This window comes from Heptranchias perlo, chromosome 8 (genome assembly GCF_035084215.1).
Source record: "Heptranchias perlo isolate sHepPer1 chromosome 8, sHepPer1.hap1, whole genome shotgun sequence".
Classification (NCBI taxonomy): Eukaryota; Metazoa; Chordata; class Chondrichthyes; order Hexanchiformes; family Hexanchidae; genus Heptranchias; species Heptranchias perlo.
The window spans coordinates 41578411-41600206 of NC_090332.1; the positions used below are offsets into that span (position 1 = coordinate 41578411).

General features: G+C 41.9%; 1 protein-coding gene and 1 long non-coding RNA gene across 7 annotated transcripts in view; one reads left to right on the top strand and one right to left on the bottom strand.

Moving 5' to 3' along the window:
- LOC137324579 (uncharacterized) overlaps positions 1-11071 on the top strand; it is a 71654-nt gene extending 60583 nt beyond the window's left edge. The window contains exon 5 of the long non-coding RNA XR_010963671.1: positions 8390-11071. This is a non-coding gene — a long non-coding RNA (uncharacterized lncRNA). The remainder of the gene's footprint in view (positions 1-8389) is intronic.
- LOC137324578 (girdin-like) overlaps positions 1-21796 on the bottom strand; it is a 233772-nt gene that overhangs the window by 22288 nt on the left and 189688 nt on the right. For 4 of the 6 annotated variants that reach the window (XM_067989024.1, XM_067989021.1, XM_067989022.1 and 1 more), the window contains exons 26-28: positions 21336-21419; positions 8279-8479; positions 1058-1264 (exon numbers count right to left, since the gene is read on the bottom strand). In XM_067989024.1, coding sequence (XP_067845125.1) covers positions 1058-1264; positions 8279-8479; positions 21336-21419 — 492 coding nt within the window. The remainder of the gene's footprint in view (positions 1-1057; positions 1265-8278; positions 8480-21335; positions 21420-21796) is intronic. The other 2 variants (XM_067989025.1, XM_067989023.1) reach the window with 1 other exon arrangement.

The window sequence follows — 21796 nt, forward strand, 5'->3', positions numbered from 1 at the left end:
GCCTGAGTATTTAAAATTCTTTATTTTGCAACTCTCATCATGAGAACCTGTTAGAGATGAGGGCATCCCTGGCATCACAGGCAGCAATATACACGGCTGGTCTGGCGATGGGTTCCCCATGTTCATTTTCCTCCTCCTCTTTGTCATCTTCAATGTTGCTGCCAGTAGAGGATGCTTGATATGCACCTTCATCCTCCTCCACCTGTCTGCTGCGCTATGTTGTGCAGGACGCAGCACACCACTATTATTTGGGACACCCTCCCTGGCGAGTACTGAAGGGCTCCCCCAGCTCTATCTAGGCACCTGAACGCATCTTCAACATGCCTATGGCTTGCTCAATGATACAACTGGTACAACATGTGACTCTGGTTGTAACTCGTTGGTGGGGCTTCCCACAGGTGTCATGAGCCACGTTTGCAAGGGGTAGCCCTCGTCTCCCACGAGCCAGCCCTTAATTCTGTCTTCTGTCTGGAAGAGATCGGGAATATTGGACTGGCGCAAAATAAATGAATTATGACAGCTGCCAAGGAATCTGGCCTATACCTGCAGAAATCTCTTCTGGTGTCACACACTAGCTATGCATTGATGAGTGATAGCCTTTTCGATTTATGAAGACTCCTGGCTCATGTGGTGGTCCTCGGATTGCTATGTGCGTGCAATCGATTGCGCCCTCCACCCCTGGGAAGCCAGCCAGAGGGGTGAAACCCACTGCCCTCTCATTCTGGCTGGTATCGTCGCAGGGGACATTCATGTAGTCGAATGCCCTGGCAAACAAGCCATCTGTCTTATACACTTACATGTAGATGACTGACAAACCCTGGAGATGTCACCGGTGGCTCCTTGGAAGGATCCGGAGGTGAAGAAATTGAGGGTCGTTGTAACTTTAACTATGACAGACAATGAATGGCCACCAGATCCCAGGTCCAGCTGGGAGCAACTCTTGCTGAAGGAGGTTGCAGATTTCTGCGAACCACCTGCCGACTCAATCTTAGCCTGCGTACGCACTGATCTTCAGAGAGATCCAGGAAGCTGAGGCTCTGCCTGTAGACACACTCACGTGGGTAGTGCCTCCTGCGACGTCGGCCCCTCTGTCGGTCCCTTCTCTGCTCTTCTCTAGGTGCTTGTTGTGCACCTCTGTCTTGTGCACCTGCAGATCCCAGAACTACACAATATGCCTGCTGCGGACGGTGATTTTCCTCCTCCTCAGATGTACTGTGGAATAGATCCATTGCGTCCCCCATCCTGATCTTGTTAGTTTGAGAAGCTGCAAAATTTTGACAAATTTGTCTGAACACAAGAACTCTCAGTCTAAACACAAAGAACTTCCATCCAAACATTTGCCTGAGAGCACTGAGTGTCCAGCTGCAATACCTGACCTTTTATTGAGATGTGTCAATCACAGATTTAAAGGGCCAAATGAACTTTGGCTGCATCTTGGCTTCGTTTCAACAGCGTGTTTCAGAAGCCATAGGAAGCCCATGCAGGAAAAGTTAAATCTGTTTCCACAAAACATTAAGTAGCTCAACTGTTTAAATTACCTACATTGCCCCTTTAACAAGCCGGCCGCCGATATCGAGCGGAGACGGAACTTGTGAGTTTCGGTTACATGTGTGCACCCTAATGCATCTGGGCTAAACCCGAAAGTGGGCACAGTGGAGCCGGGTTGCGGTCCTGCTAAATAAATCACCAATTGTACGACCCACCTGCCCCCAGCCCACCCGTTCTTGGGGTTTAAAATTACCCCTTAGATGTCGGACAAGCGGTTTGACAGTATAGAGGCAGTGGAGAGGTAAAGCTGGGACTGATCAGCACATATGTAAAAGCTGATCCCATGTCTGCAGATAATGAAGATGGGTGGACCAAGTGAGGTGGTGGGAAGAGAAGCTATCGGTAGAAATGCTGAGGCAACAATCAAACAGCTAAGAGTGGAATCAAGCGAGGGCAATCCCACCAAGCTGCACAGTTGAGACGAGGCATCGGAGGAGGATGGTTATGGGTGATTGTGTTAAAGGCTATCGAGAGGAGAGGTTGAGGACAACGAGGAGGGATAAATACACCAGTCAAATAAAATGCCTTTCGTGACTTTGGTAAGGATAATTTTGGTGCTGTGCGAGGGGTAGAAACCTAATTGGAGGGATTCAAACAGGAAATTGTGGGCACAGATCTAGGAGGAAAATCATTCAAGAAATTTGGAGAGGACAGGGAGGTTGGAGGTCAGACAGTTGTTTACAAAGACAGAGGGGTCAGGATGGTTTTTTTTTGAGGAGGGGAGTGATGACAACGGTTTTGAAAGGGAGAGCGATAGTGACTGAGGAAAGGGAGCCATTTACAATGCCAGCTAGCATGGGGCCCAGGAAGAGAATTTGGGTGGTCAGCAGTTTAGTGGGAGTGAGGTTGAGGGAGCAGGATGCAAGTCGCTCAGAGTGAGTATGGGAGCAGATGGGAAAGAAATTAGAGTCATGGGGTTGGCTTGGTGAGCATGGGGAAGGGGGGAAGCAGCAGAGGCAGCTGAATGGATAGTCTCTATCTCGGTGACAAAGAAATCCATGAACTTGTTTCACTTGTTGTTAGAGGTGAGGGTCGATGGAGCAGGGGAGAGGAATTTAATGAGGTGGTAGTGCAGAAAAGAAGCCGTGGATTATCTTTGCTCTCCAAGATGATCCTAGAGTAGTGTGCAGTTTTGGCAGATAAGAGGGAGGCCAGTAGAGTTTGATGTGGTCCAGCTAGATCTAACGTTAGATAGCTAAGCCAGTTGTGCGTTAGATATGCTTAAGTTTATACCCACAAGACTTGAGGGAGCAAAGATGGGGGCTGTATCAGGGGGACAACTGGAATGGGAGACAGTGAAGGTTTTGCTGGGAACAAGGGCATCAAAGTTGGAGGTGAGGGCGTGGTTCAGCAAACCAACAGCTGCAGAGGTATTCTGGCAAATGGAGGGCTAAAGGCTAGCCAGTTGGGAGCTTAAAACAATTTTGCAGGGAAGTGGGGTTGGCAGGAATATAAGATAATGGCTAGAAATGGCCTTGTCATTGATCAAGATCACAGGAGTAGAAAGGCCATGGATAAAATTGAGAGGGTGACTGTGAATTTGAGATGAGTTTAGATGGAGTGAGAGGTTTAGGAAAGATAGGAGGGCAGTGAATTCAGCAGGGAGAGGGCAAGGGGAGCGGAGATGGAGATTGAAATCATTGAAGATGAGGAGTCACTCAGTGCAGAGGCTGAGGGTGATATCTCAGGGAGAAACTCAGGGTGGGACTTGGGCAAAATATGTAAGTGGGCAGAACAATGGCAAATGAAATTTAATAAAGCCAAATAAAGTACTGCACATAGGAATGAAAAATGAGCAAAAACACGTACACCATGAACGTTGTTGTAATAGCCAAGATAACCAGGGAGTCTTCATAGACTCAATCTTGACATGTTCAATAAATGCAGAACAGCAATGAAAAAAGCCAACAAAATATTTAACTACATAGCCAGAACAGTTGAATAAAAGTCAGAGGAAGTCATGATCAAACTGTATAGTGCTCTGGTCAGAGCATTCCTTTAGTGCTATGCCCAGTTCTGGTCACTATGACACAGTGAGATATTCAAATATTGGAACTTATGCGTGGTTGTAAATGGTATGGAAAATGTAAACCTCGAAAATTACTTTAAATTAAATTGTAAGGGTGGGACAAGGGGCCAAAGGTGCAAACCAGTAAATGGAAAATTTAGGATTGAATCAGGCGTTCTACACACAAAGTGTGATCATCACATGGAATGGACTCCCAGATAGAGTGGATGTAATTACCCAGGAATCATTTGGGAACCAACTGAATGCTGCAATGTGAGGAGTTAAGGATTATTCTGGATGAATGAACTTAGATAGCAGCCTTCATCCATAATTATTTTGTTAAACTTGCAGCTACAGCAGTGCAATTGGAAAGCAGTGCACCTCCCATCTGCATTCACTTTCAACTGTAGGATTCATTCACCAATACCTGTTGCTGCAGACACCCCAACAACCCCCGAAGAAAGACCAGGGGCAATTTTGACTTTGGGTGATAGTGGAAAACGGGTAATATTGATTCAGCCACCTGATATACATCTCTCCCGATTTTCATTTCCATTGACTTCCAAGTCAAAATTACCCCCACCGTGATATGGCTGTCTTTATCTGATTCCCCAGCATGGTGAGACCTGAGGAAACGGACTACTGTAGATTGGAGCTCAAGGTATCCATTGCAGCAGTCAAAGTACTCCAAGAAAAAGCTGTGCCTGAGCTTATAACCACAGCTAGGAGGGCTCCAATGTAGAGGACCCTGGAGTGGTCACATTTGTCAAGGTGGTTTGCAGCTCAGTCAGGCAATCATACAGTACTGTGGGCTGTGGATTTGTACAGGGACTAAACTGTATGGATTGCATAGAATTGTCTCATATGACTCCATGAATTTCTGATGTTGATGTAGATCTAAAAAGGCTTGTGGGGGCACAGCACTTGGTGCTTAATGTTCTAAACTGGATAGCCCAGTGAAGGATAGAATACTGGAGCCTAGTCTTCAGCTGATTCCTTTATTCACAGAGTTCCACATTACATACACACACACATACCCTAGATAAGCTCTCTTATATATGGATACAAGAGAGCCCCAATTGATATGCACCACCTGAATACAATTAACACTAAATGATAAATCACATGGATACAATTAACACTTAATACTTGCCCATTCACTTGTTCATGTTATTCCCTTCTACAGGCAGCAGAGTGATGTGGTAATATACCACACTGGGAGGGAAAGAAATGAGCATTTACAAAGATCAGTAATTGGCAAACCTCCCTGCATTCTTCCTGTGTGATGGTGCACCAAGTTTATAGTGAGAAGTAATGAAGAAGTTTAACAAAGCAACCTATTAAGATGTTGTCACATGTTTCCTCACTTACTTTGACAACCTAGTGGAGGCCGAAAAATTTCCTTGCCTGCTCCCGAGTTTGGCCCATAGGTTAGCCTGTCACCGCCATCATGCTGCTTTGGCTCAACTTTTATTTGCAGGGGGGCTCTTTCCATCAAAAAGGACTTCCTGCAGCAGGATTTTCATCACATGCTTGCTGAACAACTTCTTCCCAACTATTTTCCAGCAGAAATTCACAGTCAACCATGAAGGTAGTCAGTAACCCTTTAATAGATGCTGGTGCAGAAAATCCAGCCTTCTAATCTCAACATACTCCCAGCACGTTATGTGCAGTGCGCTGAGAGTGCCTTAAAATTATATAAATAACCTGACCGTGCATTATTAAATGAGGTCAGCTGCCGGCTTAAGAAGGAAAGTGCCTTTTACAGCATTCCTGGCCAGGAGTGCTCCCACCCGTCCCTCAAGGAAGCCTTCGGCCTCCCCCAGCCACGGCTGCGGCCCCTCGCCCTCCCCTCTGCCACGACCGGGGCCCCTCACCCTCCCCCCCGCCATGACCGCGGCCTCTCCCCCAACAAGCCCCGATCTCTCGTTCCCTCCCCCCCATTGCCACACTTCACTCCCCCCACCATGCCCCAATCTCCCGTTCTCTCCCTGATTGCCGCTTTCTGCAACCCCTCCCCTGCCAAGCCCCGATCTCTTGCTCCTTCCCCACCGTCCTAAGGGGTTCCCGGCTGCAGCCTCCTATTGCTGGTTTTCCCGGCAGGAAACGGAAGAAAAAAATTATAATGAGGTCCTGCCTTTAAATTTGGCAGAACCACTGTGTCCTCGGCCTTGCCGGTCTTCCCCGCACTGCCGCACTCCCTCACATCCCCGTAAATATCGAGGCCTTATTTTCTAATGTGTGTGTGGCATCCTTATTCCTCCTATCAAAATGCACCACCTCACACTTATCTATATTCAAATTCATTCCCCATTTACACATCCATGCTGCAAATTTATTAACGTTTTCTTGTATTTTATCACACCATCTTGTATTTTATCATACCATCTTGTATTTTGTCACACATTTTATACATTGCATCTGTGCAGCCCAGAACCAAGGGATAATGGTCTTGTCTTTAGCTTCTCAGCAACACACTTGGCTGGGAATATGGCCTCATCAACTCCCTGGCATAGCCTACCATTCATAGAACCTCAGAAAAGACTGTGAGATGTCCATTAATATCTAATTGTTCCGACTCTCAACTTGGAGAAAGATTTGCACTTCCTTGAAAATCCCTTTTGTTCCATCAGTCCTCTTTCCAATCTGGTGTTAATGAAGAGCTCTTAGAAACACTTGATTCAAGAGGATTCAGAGTCTTCCATGAATAAGGGGTCACCAGACTAGGCTAACTCTTCCATGGAGGCCGATTATATCCTTCTATCAGCTGGTTGACAAATTCCATCTCATCCGGCATGACCAATACCACTACTTCCAGATTCAACACTTCCTTCACAGTCCAGTAACACTTAATAAAGTCCAGCACGATCCAACTTCCTGGAACAACTCCTCCACTCTCCAACAGATCCTTGTATACACACCTTCACCCTGTGCATCATATTCCCAACCCTTCTTCAGGTTTTTTGTGCTTTTTTTTAATTACTTCCACAACAAAATACAGCACAGAAAACTAGAAGAGGACAACAAGACTTAACCTATCAGTTAACAGGGAAGGGATAGCAGGAAGTCTGGAGACAGACTCTTGACATCACCATTGACAGCCAATTCAAGATAACACACAAGCTCCACAAATTTCATCTCTCCATATCAGATGAGGAAATGCAGCTAGAAGAGCACCTTCCTAAAGATATTCAGCCATTCTGGATAGCACTGTGGGAGACCATAAGGACCATGATGGGTCTTCCAATCCTAGAGCACCCAGCTGAATGCCTGTTGAGCTTACCTATTGGAGAGGGAGTGCTAATCAAAACAAACAGAGTTACTCAGCTCTCGCTACGAGCTGCAAGGTACATTTACCCACTATGCCATAGAGTGCTTTTCCCCACAACAAACATGTGCCTGTAGCATCTGTGGGACATGCCCCAATCTGGATGAATGACCTTCAGCCTCTGCCTGAAAGTACCAAGCAGTCTGAAGACTGGAAGCTCACTCAGTCTAACCCCCCAAACCTCCTCACAGATGCAGAATACAGACCAACCAAAGTGACCCACCCACAGTTTGGTATGGACAGCAACTCCCACCAACATGAGAAGCATACAACTCACAGGCCAAGAACAAATTGCTTCAACTCAAAGTCACATTGCTCTCAATGCTGATACAACCATGTCAATAAGTCTTAATGGAGCATTGTACTCTTCCCAGAAGCACCATGAAGTCAAAATGTACAAGGGATTTATACTCATGTGAAGATAACTCCAATAAAAATTGTGTGAGGGAAAAATGTATCCAAGTTTTACAGATCAAAGAAATCACTGATCAAATTTTCTATGAAACAGTAATTGATTGAATTGACCATTTCAGGGACAGAACAAGGTCCCAAATGTCTGAAAGTACGAACAGACAGTTTTAATAGTTTATAATATCACAGTAGGTGCAAAATCAGCAGATAGAGTAAAATGGAGAGGGACAGCAGACAGCATTGAATGAAGCGAAGGCAGAAAAAGACTTGTTTTTTTTCCTGGCACAGATGATTTATATTCTCAGGTTAATTTCAGGTATAAATTATATCAACTGCATTTTTATACAAGCGGTTGCTGTAAATGCAAAAGTGTTAACATAACTGTTATAAAAAATGTTTAACAAACTGTAAAATCAAAATAAAATGGAATATTCAACTTTCTGTGATTCCTTTTTAAGTATGCACCTACATAAATTCTCTTGATGAATAATAAACTTCAAATTTAATTAAGACCTTTTATTTATTGCTGTGATTGCACTTAGGAACTATAATATGTTTGACCAATTCTATGCACTACGTTGTGTTAAAATAGCAATTTTTTGGCAACATCATTTGAAAACTACTTTGGTGATGGTCAACACTCAAATCTAATATGTAAACATAAATGCAATTTTAACTACATGAGAGAATTACAGATCTAAAGTCCTACAAATTATATTTATAAAATAGTCAGTTTTTAATATGATGGAATAAAATAAATCATTTCATGCTATTACTACAGTAGTGTAGAAAAAATATCTGTAGTCCATACGTCTCAGTGAAGGGCCTTTGCAAAGTTAAACTTTTCAAATGAATGGGTGGATTTGGTAAAGCAGCTGTACATCAAATTTTCGACACAGTGTTCATCTACCCATATTATTAGTTCTTACTTGTAAGAGACAAAGAGTGTCTAATAATTCACTTCAAGTGCAGTCAAGTGATACCTTTGAGCTTAAGTCTCTGCTTGGATCTGAAGCCTGAAGAGTTTGTAGTAGCTAGATTGATAGCTGTTGTGGAAAGCGCCATTGATCCCAAATCTGTTCTCTTCTGCCCAGCAGGCACCTCATTAGGCTCCTCCAAATTTTCAGAACTGCCTGACCATTGGACTCCTGCTGAGATCATGGACTGGAGCAGATCATTCATGGCTGGGATGGAAGCGAAAGAAAATAAATTAGCATGTTCGATGTACTATAGTCTTCCTTGAATACAAACATAATTTCACATTTGTTTTATAGCATTTAGGTCATTTCAAGGCTGCATCCATGTACTTATCAACAACTGAGTTGAAAAGCAGTTTTATCAAAAAAAACTTCTCAAACCTACTTCCTAAAAAGCTCGTATATAATTTATTTCAATAATGCATCAGGAAGAAATGTCATGTTTTTGTTGTTATGAAAAGCAGGCTGAGTTAAAGCCAAGGTCAATTAGGAAACCTGTTAAAGCTAAATGGAAGGGAGTACTAAGAACATACTGAGACAGTAACAGAAAACACCTAAGTGAATAGTTTTATTAGGTTGAAATGTATTTGTTTAACTATGAATTTACAGTGCAGACAAAATATGGACATAAATGGAAAAACATGCACAGCATTTAAAGAAAAATAATTAGCCTGACCAATACCTACAAAGTAAAATCCTTTCTATCCTATTTCTATAACGAGTTTTGCTCTTTTATGTTTACAAAATTTTGAACATCTGAACTTGTACTTTAGAAATGTTTCCTTCCAGTATAACATACTCTTTTATTGCTGGCTATTAAATTTATAAATTAAAAAGTCAAAGACAATGTTAGCATTTTTTTATAACCAGGTATTTTGCCAGCATAAAATTTGACTCTTTCCATTCTCCCAAGACCATTCCTATCTTAAATTGTGACACTACCACCATCTGGGATTATCCTTGACAAAATTCAATAATTCTCCAGTCACCTACTGGCAAAACAAGTACAAAACATATTAAACACAAAGTATAATCCAGTTTATCTACAGTCTTTCTTTCTCAACTATATCACAGCACTCTTCCAGAGTAATTCAGCCTGCTCTCTGACTTGCAATCAAAACATAAAAGGGATGATTTTCCAAATGTACACTACAGACAGATAGCTACATCTGCTAGCCACACATATTGGGAAACTGTGGATGCGCCAGCCATGATTTTTTGGTCATAATGAATGGAAAATTGTGGCCAACACAATTTTCTGAAATGTGTGGCTGGCGGGCATGGCTGCCCACCAGTAGCTCCTGACATGTGGGCCCTGAGCAGCTGGCTGCAACCCAAAAGTAAAGTTACTGGGAATCACCAAGTCCGGTGGCTGGAACGGATAAAGTCTAGGTACTGTGCAGTCAGCTGTGACTCAAATGTAAATTTGTTGGTGGTCTTAGCAAATTTTTGCAAATTCACTTTCTGCTTACAACTACTGTGCGAGATTTGTACTTTAAGAGCTAGAATCACTCGCATGTCAAATTGGCAGAATATAAAAGCAACTTTTTGAGCAAGGGTCGGACTTCTTTCTGTTTTCTGAATGAAAGGTGCAGGTTTGTAAGTGAACAGTAACAAAGGCAGTTCCCTGACAAAAAAGGGTTTCACACCTTTTTGCAATGTATTTTACATTTCAATCAATGTTAATATCACAGCTGTAGTTACTGCAGTACATTTAAATGGTTACTGATGGCTGCTCATTCTAGTTTATTGAATTTCATTAAATGATCCAGATAACATGAATGAGCAAATTACAGTTAAGTGCAAAAAATACCACCTTTCACCTTCTCAAGGGCAATTAGGGATGGGCAATAAATGCCGGCCTCGTCAGCGACACCCACATCCCATGAACGAATAAAAAAATATTGTTAGAAATAGCAAGTTTTAGTGTGACACACGAGCATTATAAACAGGTGTGACAGAGCTGCATGACAGAAATAATGGAAATAAGCATGACAGGAAAATGTTACAGGAAATGTGCACATACATGAGAAATTTAATTTATTAAATACTTGAATACTACAATCATTAGGGGTGTGAAACATGGATAGTCTCGATGAGTGCTAATGCCCTTGTGCTCTGTTGCATGAAAATTACTGACTGCTTCATGACCCAGAGCATCAGGGAAGCCATGAGAGGCAGTGCATATCTTGATTTCGTAATGATAAATAATGCAGATAATATATGAAAAATTGGAGTCATGGCACCTCTAGGAGATAGTGACACCAGAATGATCAAATTTGACAAGATTTGGAATTCAGAAATACTGAGGACCAGGAGCCACGCATATAATTTTAGAAGGGCTAACTTCAAAGACACGAGTGAACGGATTAAGCAAATTGATTAGCAGGATTTGTCCATGACATTTGACCTCGACTGAAGTAGAGGTCAAATGGAACACCACTAAAGGCATAATCCTGCGCATGTAGGATAAATACATACCTAGGATCTGCAACTGTAGACTAAACAAGTGATGTTAGATTATGCAGGTGTGTGCTAAAAGTGTAACAAATATCAAGGAATTGTTTTTACGCAATGTATGTATCATGAAATACATTTAGTATATAAACACACATATTGTACAAATTATAAGTCTGTAACAGGGACTTTTACTGGGGATAACCACAGATTCTCAGTATATTAAGGTGATTAGCTGGGAAGATGCGTATTGTAGACCCACAGCTCACTCTTTGTTTGAGACATGATGTGGCGATGCCGGTGATGGACTGGGGTGGACAAATGTAAGGAATCTTACAACACCAGGTTATAGTCCAACAGTTTTATTTGAAAATCACAAGCTTTCGGAGGCTTTCTCCTTCGTCACAAAGGAGAAAGCCTCCGAAAGCTTGTGATTTTCAAATAAAACTGTTGGACTATAACCTGGTGTTGTAAGATTCCTTACATTTGTTTGAGATGACTAGGAAGGGCCGCCTTCTCCCAGAGAGATGAGAGCTCATCTCTTTTTGACGAGGTTAAGTACTTTGCCATTGTCCCATGTCTTTAGCATCACTAGCCATCTCCTATTGATGAGGTTAAATGTCTTGCCATTGTCTCAGCAAGTCGATGATGTCAGGTCAGATGCCGGCCAGTCAGGATCTCTTTTGTCAAGCTGATGGACTATGTCTGGCATCATCAACTATTCTGAGGCTATTTAGTCAGCTCACCACAGGATTTCCTGCTAACAGTGTATAAGACACAGCTCAAACAAAGGCTCAGCATAGAGGAACCCTCAGGAATGGCAGACTAGGTTTGTTAAGGCAGATGTGCTGGCAGGAGCCCAACGCACACGTCGGAAGAAGGAAAGAAGTCTGCAAAAGGCAGGATCCATGGGATCCAAGAGGGTGGGGGCTTTGAGGACTACGAGAGGCGAAGGCACGAGCTCTACCCAGACTGGAAGCGGGTAATATATCTTCAGTTTCCATTCTGTAAACTGCTGTTTAAATACTGATTGTGTCAAACTGTTCTTTGTAATAAAGTACATGCCACTGTAACCAATTGGGGTTGACTCGAATGTTTTGGAACTGGGGAGTAGCGGAGCAGGGGTTCCCTAAGACCGTATATATATTCCCAATTGTGTGACCCTAAATGGATGAACAAAAACAATCAGAAGCAAAATAAGGACGAACAACGACCTCTACAAATCATGCAGGGAGAAAGGTGAAAGCTCATTGGGCTGAATATTGGAACTTGCAGAAACAGGCTAAAAAAGGTTGTCAGAGGGATAAAAGAAAGGCATGGGGAAAAGCATGGCTGCAGATGCAAAACATAACAGTAACAAATCTTCAGAGAAAAGGTGACAATTAAAGAATATGCAAATATGGCTGAAACAGTGGGTGTGCATAAGATAGTTAATATTCTGAATGATTAATTCCGACCAGTGTTCACATGGGAGGTCAAAAACAACATACACTCTCTAAGTAGCAATAATCTTAGGAGAAATAGTGATTTCAATATAAATGAGATGGAAGTTTTAGATAGGCCAAACAGGCTCAAAACAAAAATTCCTGTGGATAAATTGTATTCCAGATTACTAAGAGACAAGGGAGGAGATTGAAGATAAGTATGAAGGAATCGATGAACACCAAGGAGGTACCAGTATAACAAAATATTTGAGGGAACTAAGAGTTAAAAGGGCTCCAGTTAGAAGTAAAATCAAAAGGGAACAACTGGCACAAAAAAAGTAAAAAAGAGGGCAACAACAGAAATATAACAAGAAAGGAAAACAACTGAGAGAAGTATAACTAAGATGGAGACTGAGGTGTGTTTGCTGTGGAATGTTCACAAATGAGAAAGCTACATTCAATAGAGGGATGAAGAGATGCAAAAACATTCTGTTAATCAATAAGCTTAGAGAGAAGATTTATGGTACAGAAACTTACAAGGGATTCTTGAAGGTGAGTGGATAATATTAAATTCAGTAAGCCTGATATGGTTTACAGTCAAAGTTGATAGATGTATTACATAACTGTTTCTTGACACAGTGTGTCAAAGAAAGGTAATGCTCATCTTGATTGGGTATTCGTTAATTAACCAGAAAATGTACAAGAAATAGAAGTTGTAGCACCCCTAGGGCACAGCAACCACAAAATGATAAAACTTTAACATGACCTGGAAGTTAGTAATATCTAAGAGCAGGAGCCAGGTACATAACTTTAAAGGGGCTAATTTGATGAAATGAGGGAACAATTAAAGCAAATAAATTAGGAGAGGTTGTTCAACAATACTTCAGTAGAAGAAAAATGGAGCGCCTTTAAAGGTAGAATGCTGATTATGCATGATAAATGCGTTCCCAAAAAACAAGGTCAGACTAAGTAAACATGACTCTAAATTGATTAACAAATGAATTAAAAGGGAGGTAAAGGGGCAATGGCTTGTACAAATCCTGTAGGAAGAAAGGAAATGGGACTCACTGAAAAGAATGTAAGAAAATGCAGAAACCTGTCAAAAGGGTGATCAGAGAGGCAAACAGAGACTGGGGAAAATGCACAGCAGCTGAGAGTAAGCTTAACAGTAAAAAAATTCTTTCAGAATATAACAAGAGGGCAGTCAGAGAAGAGGTGAAAAATGAAAACGGAATGAGGATGAAAAAAAGACTTGCATTTATACAGCGCCTTTCACAACCTCAGGTTGTCCCAAAGCACATTAAAGCCAATTAAGTACTTTTTGAAGTGTAGTCACTGTTGTAACGTACAAAATGTGACAGCCAATTTACGCACAGCAAGGTCCCACAAACAACAATGTGATAATGACCAGATAATTTGTTTAGGTGATGTCGGTTGAAGGATAAATATTGACAAGGACACTGGGGAGAACTCCCCTGCTCTTCTTTGAATAGTGCCATGCGATCTTTTATTTCCACTTGAGAGGGCAGATGGGACTTTGGTTTAACGACTCATCCGAAAGACGGCACCTCCAACAATGCAGCACTCCCTCAGTACTGCACTGGAGTGTCAGCCTGTGCAGGGAGTGTTGCACTATCACAGGCGCTTTTTTCGGATGAGACATTAAACCGAGGCGCCGTCTGCCCTCTCAGGTGGACGTAAAAGATCCTACGGCACTATTTGAAGAAGAGCATGGGAGTTCTCCCGGTATCCTGGCCAATACTTATCCCTCAACCAACACCTAAAACAGTGGCTTCAAAAGTACTTTATTGGCTGTAAAGCATTTTGGGATGACCTGAGGTTTTGAAAGGCACTATGCAAAGGCAAGTCAGTCTTTCTTTTCTTCTTTTAAATGTGATGGAAGTCCTAGACAGGCTAAACGGGTTCTAAACAAATAAACCCCTTGGCATATATGGTATTTATCCCAGAGTGCTAAGAGAGACCAGGAAGGAGATACTTGAGGCACTGGCAATCCATTATGAAGGAGTCAATGGACACTGGGGAGGTACCAGTAGATTGAAAACAGGATAATGTGGTGCCCATATTCAAAAAGGGTGAGAAAACAGACAAATGTAAGAAAAGACTGATTAGTCCTACTTCCATTCCGTATAAAATAATTGAATCGTTTATCAGGAATAAACATGAGGATCATCTGTACAACAATAACCTAGTTAACACTTGTCAGCATCAATTAAGGGGAAGATCATCAACCTCAACTTCTATGAGAAGCTGACAACTCAAGCAGATTGTGATAAGCCCTATGACATAGTATTAAGGGGATTGAAAGTGGATAAATCACCAGGGTCAGATGAAAATGTATCCCAGGCTGTTAAAAGCCAGGGAGGAAATAGCTGAGGCTTTAACAATCATTTTCCAAACTTCACTGGAAACAGGCGTAGTGCCAGAGGATTGGAGGACTGCTAACGTTGTACCATTGTTTAAAAAGGGAGCGAAGGATAGACCGAGTAATTACAGGCCAGTCAGCCTAACCTCGGAGGTGGGCAAATTAATGGAATCGATTCTGAGGGACAGGGTAAACTGTCACTTAGAAAGGCACGGACTAATCAAGGACAGTCAGCACAGATTTGTTAAGAGGTCATGTCTGACTAACTTGTTTGAATTTTTCGAGGAGGTGACAAGGAGGATCGATGAGGGTAGCACAATTGATGTATTCTACATGGAAAATTTTAGCAAGGCTTTTGACAAGGTCCCACATGGCAGATTGGTCAAAAAAGTAAAGGCTCATGGGATCCAAGGGAATGTGGCAAATTGGATCCAAAATTGGCTCAGTGGCAGGAAGCAAAGGGTAATGCTCGACGGGCATTTTTGCGACTGGAAGGCTGTTTCCAGTGGGGTGCCGCAGGGCTCGGTACTAGGTCCTTTGCTTTTTGTGGTATACATTAACGATTTGGACTTAAACGTAGGAGGCATGATTAAGAAATTTGCAGATGACACAAAGATAGGCCGTGCGGTTGGTAATGAGGAGGAAAGCTGTAGACTGCAGGAAGATATCAATGGACTGGTCAGATGGGCAGAAAAGTGGCAAATGGAGATCAATCCGGAGAAGTGTGAGGTAATGCATTTGGGGAGAGCAAACAAGGCAAGGGAATACACAATAAATGGGAGGATACTGAGAGGTGTAGAGAAAGTGAGGGACCTTGGAATGCATGTCCACAGATCCCCAAAGGCAGGACAGGTAGATAAGGTGGTTAAGAAGGCATTTGGAATGCTTTCCTTTATTAGCCGAGGCATAGAATATGAAAGCAGGGATGTTATGCTGGAACTGTATAAAACACTAGTTAGGCCACAGCTTGAGTACTGCGCACAGTTCTGGTCACCACATTACAGGAAGGATGTAATTGCACTAGAGAGGGTGCAGAAGAGATTTACGAGGATGTTGCCAGGACTGGAGAATTTTAACTATGATGACAGACTGGATAGGCTGGGGTTGTTTTCCTTGGAACAGAGGAGGCTGAGGGGTAATTTGATTGAGGTGTACAAAATTATGAGGGGCCTAGATAGAGTGGATAGGAAGGACCTATTTCCCTTATCGGAGGGCTCAATAACCAGGGGGCATAGATTTAAAGTGATCAGTAGAAGGATTAGAGTGGAAATGATGAAAAATGTTATCACCCAGAGGGTGTTGGGTGTCTGAAACTCACTGCCTGAGAGGGTGGTAGAGGCAGAAACCCTCAACTCATTTAAAAAATACCTGGATGTGCACCTGAAGAGCCACGACCTGCAGGGCTACGGACCAAATGCGGGAAAATGGGATTAGGCTGGGTGGCTCGTTTTCTCAACTGGTTCGGAAACGATGGGCTGAATGGCCTCCTTCTATGCCGTAAATTTTCTATGATTCTATTTCTATGATTCCATGACATGGTGTACCTCAACTTCCAAAAGCTTCACACGAAAATCTAGTAATTAAACTCAAAGCTGTGGGGATTCAGGATAAGCCCTGGGAATGGATAAGAAAGTGGCTGAAGGGTAGGAAACAACCTTCGTGACAGAAGGTAGGTTGGTGGGGGCGTGGAAGGAGGAGGGAAAGAGTACTGAGTAGGGTGCCTCAGGGCCTGGTCCTGTGACCACTACAGTTTCCAATACAGAGAGATGATTTGGATTCAGAAATTCAATGCAAAGTGATCAAATTACAGATGATACCAAACTAGGAGGGGCAATGGAATCGGAAGAGGCAGCTCATTATTACAGAGTAAGTTGGACAAAATATGTAAATGGGGAGAACAATGGCTGATGAAATTTAATCCAGACAGGTAGTAATCTCTGGATTACTCCCAGTGCCACGCACTAGTGAGTATAGGAATAGTAGGATAAGACAGGTTATTGCGTGGCTGGAGCAATGGTGCAGGAGGGAGGGCTTCAGATTCCTGGGGCATTGGAGATCGGTTCAAGATGGACGGGTTGCACCTCAACAGAGCTGGGATCAATGTCCTCACGGGGAGGTTAACTAGTGCTGTGGGGGAGGGTTTAAACTAATTTGGCAGGGGGGTGGGTACCAGGATGAAACATTAGAGGAGAAACAAGGTGCACAGAGGCCTAGGAGGGACAAGTAGCACTAGAGCAAAGAATAGTTCAGAAATAGGAGACATCAGACTGGGGGAAAATGTAAAGCAATCTAAGACGAGTTTAGAGTGTACGTGCATAAACGCATGTAACATGGTAAATAAGGTTCATGGGTTTGGCCGGCGTGGACACGATGGGCCGAAGGGCCTCTATCCGTGCTGTAGAACTCTATGACTCTATGAGTGCAGGCTCAAGTCGCCAGATGGGACTATGATACAGTGGCAATAACAGAGACCTGGCTCAAAGAAGGAGAGGATTAGGTACTTAATATTCCTGGCTGAAAGGTATTCAGGAAAGATAGGGAAGGAAGGAAAGAAAGAAAGGGTGGGGGGGGGGGGGCGTTGGCAGTATTGATCAAAGACATTATTATAGCACTGGAAAGGGATGATGTAGTTGAGGGGTCAAAGACAAAATCTATTTGGTTAGAATTGAGGAACAATGGAGGAGCTATTACACTACAGGATGTATACCATAGGCTACCAAAGAGTGGGAAGGAGACAGAGGAGAAAATTTACAGGCAAATTACAGAAAGGTGCAAGAACTACAGAGTAGTGGGGGACTTCAATTATCCCAATTAAGACTGGGACAGTAACAGTGTAAAGGGCAAAGAGGGGGAGGAATTTCTGAAATGTGTTCAAGAGAACTTTCTGGAACAGTGTGTTTCCAGCCGAACCAGGAAGGAAACAGTGCTGGATCTAGTTCTGGGGAATGAAGTGGGGCAGGTGGAACATGTTCCAGTGCGGGAGCATTTGGGGAAACAGTGATCATAATGTCATTAGGTTTAGAATAATTGTGGAAAAGGACAAGGAACAATCAAATGTGAAAATGCTTAACTGGAGGAGGGCAAATTTCAGTGAGTTAAAAAGGGATTTTGCCCAGGTGGATTGGAAACAAAAATTGGTTGGCAAAACAGTAATTGAACAATGGGAGGCCTTCGAGGAGGAGTTGGTTCGGGTACAGAGTAGGCACATCCCTATGAGGGGGGAAAGGAAGGACATCCAAAGCTAGAGCTCCCTGGATGACTAAAGATGTAGAGATGAAAATGAAACAGAAAAAGGAGGTTTATGACAAATGTATGGTTCATAATACAGTAGAGAACCAGGCTGAATACAGGAAGTACAGAGGAGATCCAAAAAGGGAACAAGAGGATAAAGAGAGAGTATGAGACTAGATTAGCAGGTAACATAAGAGGGAACCCAAAAGTCTTGTATATAAACATATAAACAGTAAAAGGGTACTCAAAGAAGCGTAGGACCGATTAGGGACTAAAAGGAGATCTTTTTGTGGATGCAGAGGGCATGGCTGAGATACTTCGCATGCATCTTTTTTTTTTATTCGTTCATGGGATGTGGGCATCGCTGGCGAGGCCGGCATTTATTGCCCACCCCTAATTGCCCTTCAGAAGGTCAATACTAGAGAAGAGGATGCTGCCAATGTTACAGTAAAGGAGGTAGTAGCGATATTGAAAAGGATAAAAATAGATAAAGGAAGTACTTAAAAGATTGGCAGTACTCAAAGTGGAAATGTCACCTTGTCCAGAGGGGATGCATCCTAGGGAAGTAAGAGTGGAAATTGCGGAGGCTCTGGCCACAATCTTTCAATCCTCATTAGATATGGGGACGATCCGGAGGACTGAAGAACTGCAAATGTTACACCCCTGTTCAAAAAAGGGGAGAGGGATAAACCCGGCAATTACAGCCTAACAGATGGGGAAACTTATAGAGACAATAATCTGGGACAAAATTAATTGGCACTTGGAAAATAAATGAAAGTCAGCATAGATTTGTTAAAGGAAAATTGTGTTTGACTAACTTGATTGATTTCTTTGATGAAGTAATGGAGAGGGTTGATAAGGGTCGTATGGTTGATGTTGTGTATATGGACTTCCAAAAGGCATTTGATAAAGTACCACATAATAGGCTTGTTAGCAAAATTAAAGCCCTTGGGATTAAAGGGACAGTGGCAGCATGGATACAAAATCGGCTACGGGACAGAAAGCAGAGAGTGGTGGTGAAAAGTGGTTTTTCAGATTGAAGTGGTGTTCCCCAGGGGTCAGTATTAGGAACACTGCTCTTTTTGATATATATTAATGACCTGGACATGGGTATAGAGGGCATAATTTCAAAGTTTGCAGATAACACAAACCTCGGGAATGTAGTAAACAACGTGGAGGATAGTAACAGACTTCAAGAGGACGTAGGCAGACTGGTGAAATGGGCAGACACATGGCAGATGAAATTTAAAGCAGGGAAATGTGAAGTGATGCATTTTGGTAGGAAGAATGAGGAGAGGCAATATAAACTAAAGGGTACAATTTTAAAGGGGGTGCAGGAACAGAGAGACCTGGTGGTGCACACACACAAATCTTTGAAGATGGCAGGATAAGTTGAGAAGGCTGTTAAAAAAGCATATGGAATCCTGGGCTTTATTAAAAGGGGCATAGAGTACAAAAGCAAGGAAGTTATGCTAAACCTGGTTAGGCCTCAGCTGGAGTATTATGTTCAATTCTGGGCACCACACTTTAGGAAGGATGTCAAGGCCTTAGAAAGGATGCAGAAGAGATTTACTAGAATGGTACCAGGGATGAGGAACTTCAATTGTGTGGAGAGACTGGAGAAGCTGGGGTTGTTCTCCTTAGAACAGAAAAAGTTAAGGGGAGATTTGATAAAGGTGTTCAAGATCATGAACAGTTTTGATAGAGTAAATAAGGAGAAACTGTTTCCAGTGGCAGAAGGATCGGTAAACAGAGGACACAGATTTAAGGTGATCGGCAAAAGAACCAGAGGCGACATGAAGAAACATTTTTTACGCAGCAAGTTGTAATGATTTGGCATGCACTGCCTGAAAGGGTGGTGGAAGCAGATTCATTAGTAACTTTGAAAAGGGGATTAATACTTGAAGGGAAAAAAATTACAAGGCTATGGGGAAAGAGCAGGGTAATGGGACTAATTGTATAGCTCTTTCAAAGAGCTGGCACAGGCACGATGGGCCGAGTGGTCTCCTCCTGTGCTGTACCTACTATGATACAAGTGTAAAGTGTTTCTTCATTGGAAGGAAAAATAGATGACACACATATTCCAAGAATGATGTTGAAATAATTAATAATAAAGCTGAAAGTTTTGGTGGATATTTCCAACTAATGCAGAGTTGCAATCAACAAAGTCAAGAGGATATTGAACTAGATAGCTAAAACAGGAGCTCAGAGAAAGTAATGATCAAACTGTATTCACATCTTGAATATTGTGTTCATTTGTCTTCACCAAGAAAGAAGAGACGTTTAAGTACTGGAGGCAGTGAAAGAACAGCTATGAGGCTGATCCTGTGTCAGGAGTCTGTATTATGAGGAAAGATTGGAGAAATTTGAGCTTTTCAACCTAGACGAGAGACATCTGAGAGGTGATCTTATAGAAATATGCAAGATTTTTAAGGGTATAGAAAAATTTTATCCAGAATATTACTTTAAATTCAACTGCAGGAGTGGAACTAGGGGAAATGAGTTTAAACTAGTAAACGGTAATTTTAGGAGTGGCATCAGGGATTTCTTCTTCATACAAAGAGTGATCAATGTGTGGAATAAACTCCCAAATAGAGTAATAACCTGCCCTGAGAAAACTCCAATTACCAGAGCAGCTCTTTGCAACCTCTCTCCCAGTACTCCCACATCCAGCTACCCTTCTGCTTTCTTTAAAGCTCCCACACCCTGGCGGGTTCTGCTAGTTGACTGCCAAAAGTGAAAATTGACCCCAGTTTCCATGCAAATATGCAGAGTCATAGAATTCTAGCCTAAAATAGCATTAATACTCCTACAATACTCTGCAATTAAACACATAATCTGTGGTCCTGATAATATATTGTACTTTAAATAATGTAAACCAGCATGCTGACTCAATTTGAGCAACACCACAGGAGATCTGCTAGTATCCCAACTAAAAGTTTAACATTGTTGTTGAGTTGGTACTACTATACAAGTTTTATAGAATCTGTCAGGGATAATCTTGGGATAAAACTGTTAATAGTTCATTCCTTAGATTATTTTATTTACAACTGATTTAACATAGGTCTTAAGCAGGTTCAGATAATCAAATAACAGCAAAATATTACTTAACCACAATAATTTTGTTCATATGAAAATTTCATCAATTTTTACAGCGCAAAACTTGTTGAATTCTATGTAATGTCCCCAACTTTATAATTTTGCAATGAAAAATGCAAAAGCTTGAGATGCAGTTTCAAAACAATACTGGATTATGGATTCTTTTGAATTGGTTACATCTATCAGTTTTCTTTTATTCACTTATGGAAAAAAAACTCTTCTGCTTTCATATGCTCCTCATATGTATAGTTTCATAATAATGCTACAATAAGGAACACTTCCTATGTACAAATGCATGCATATTTGTATGACAATGACATACAGGATGGAGCCTGGTTTATATAATGATGTTAGAACAAAAGTATAAACAAAGGGATATACAAGGGGAAGTGTAGGGAATAGTTAGTAAAGGTTAAGTGATGATAGCTAGCGCAGCCATTTGAGAAGCTGAAGTTTCAGAGAGTCTTACACATGGAGCGACGGTAGAGGGACTTCATTTTGTCTTTATCCTTCGGTCTGTTCCTCATAAAGGGCAGCCTTTTCAGTGCAGCCACTTTTATTTCAGAGCATGTGATATAAAAGAAATTGGGAAATGAAAACAAAGAGGGAGGGAAAACAGATGGAAGTTAACAAATGCTGAAACTGGAGACAGAAACAAACATGCTTCCTAAGTTTCAGCTGATTATTCTATGCTTATGACTACTACACAAATGTTACAATGAATAGTGTATATTCTACTGAGTGGAACTGCTTCTATATGCGTGAAGTACAGTAATGGAAATTGTCTATCAGACCTATCAGTCTATCTGTCCTTACAGATAAATACTAAATATCTACAAAATGAATTAAACCAAATCTAAACACATCATTTTAGCAGAAGTTCAACATTGAGTGTTTATTAAACCTACTGAAAACGTAAGTATTTCATTA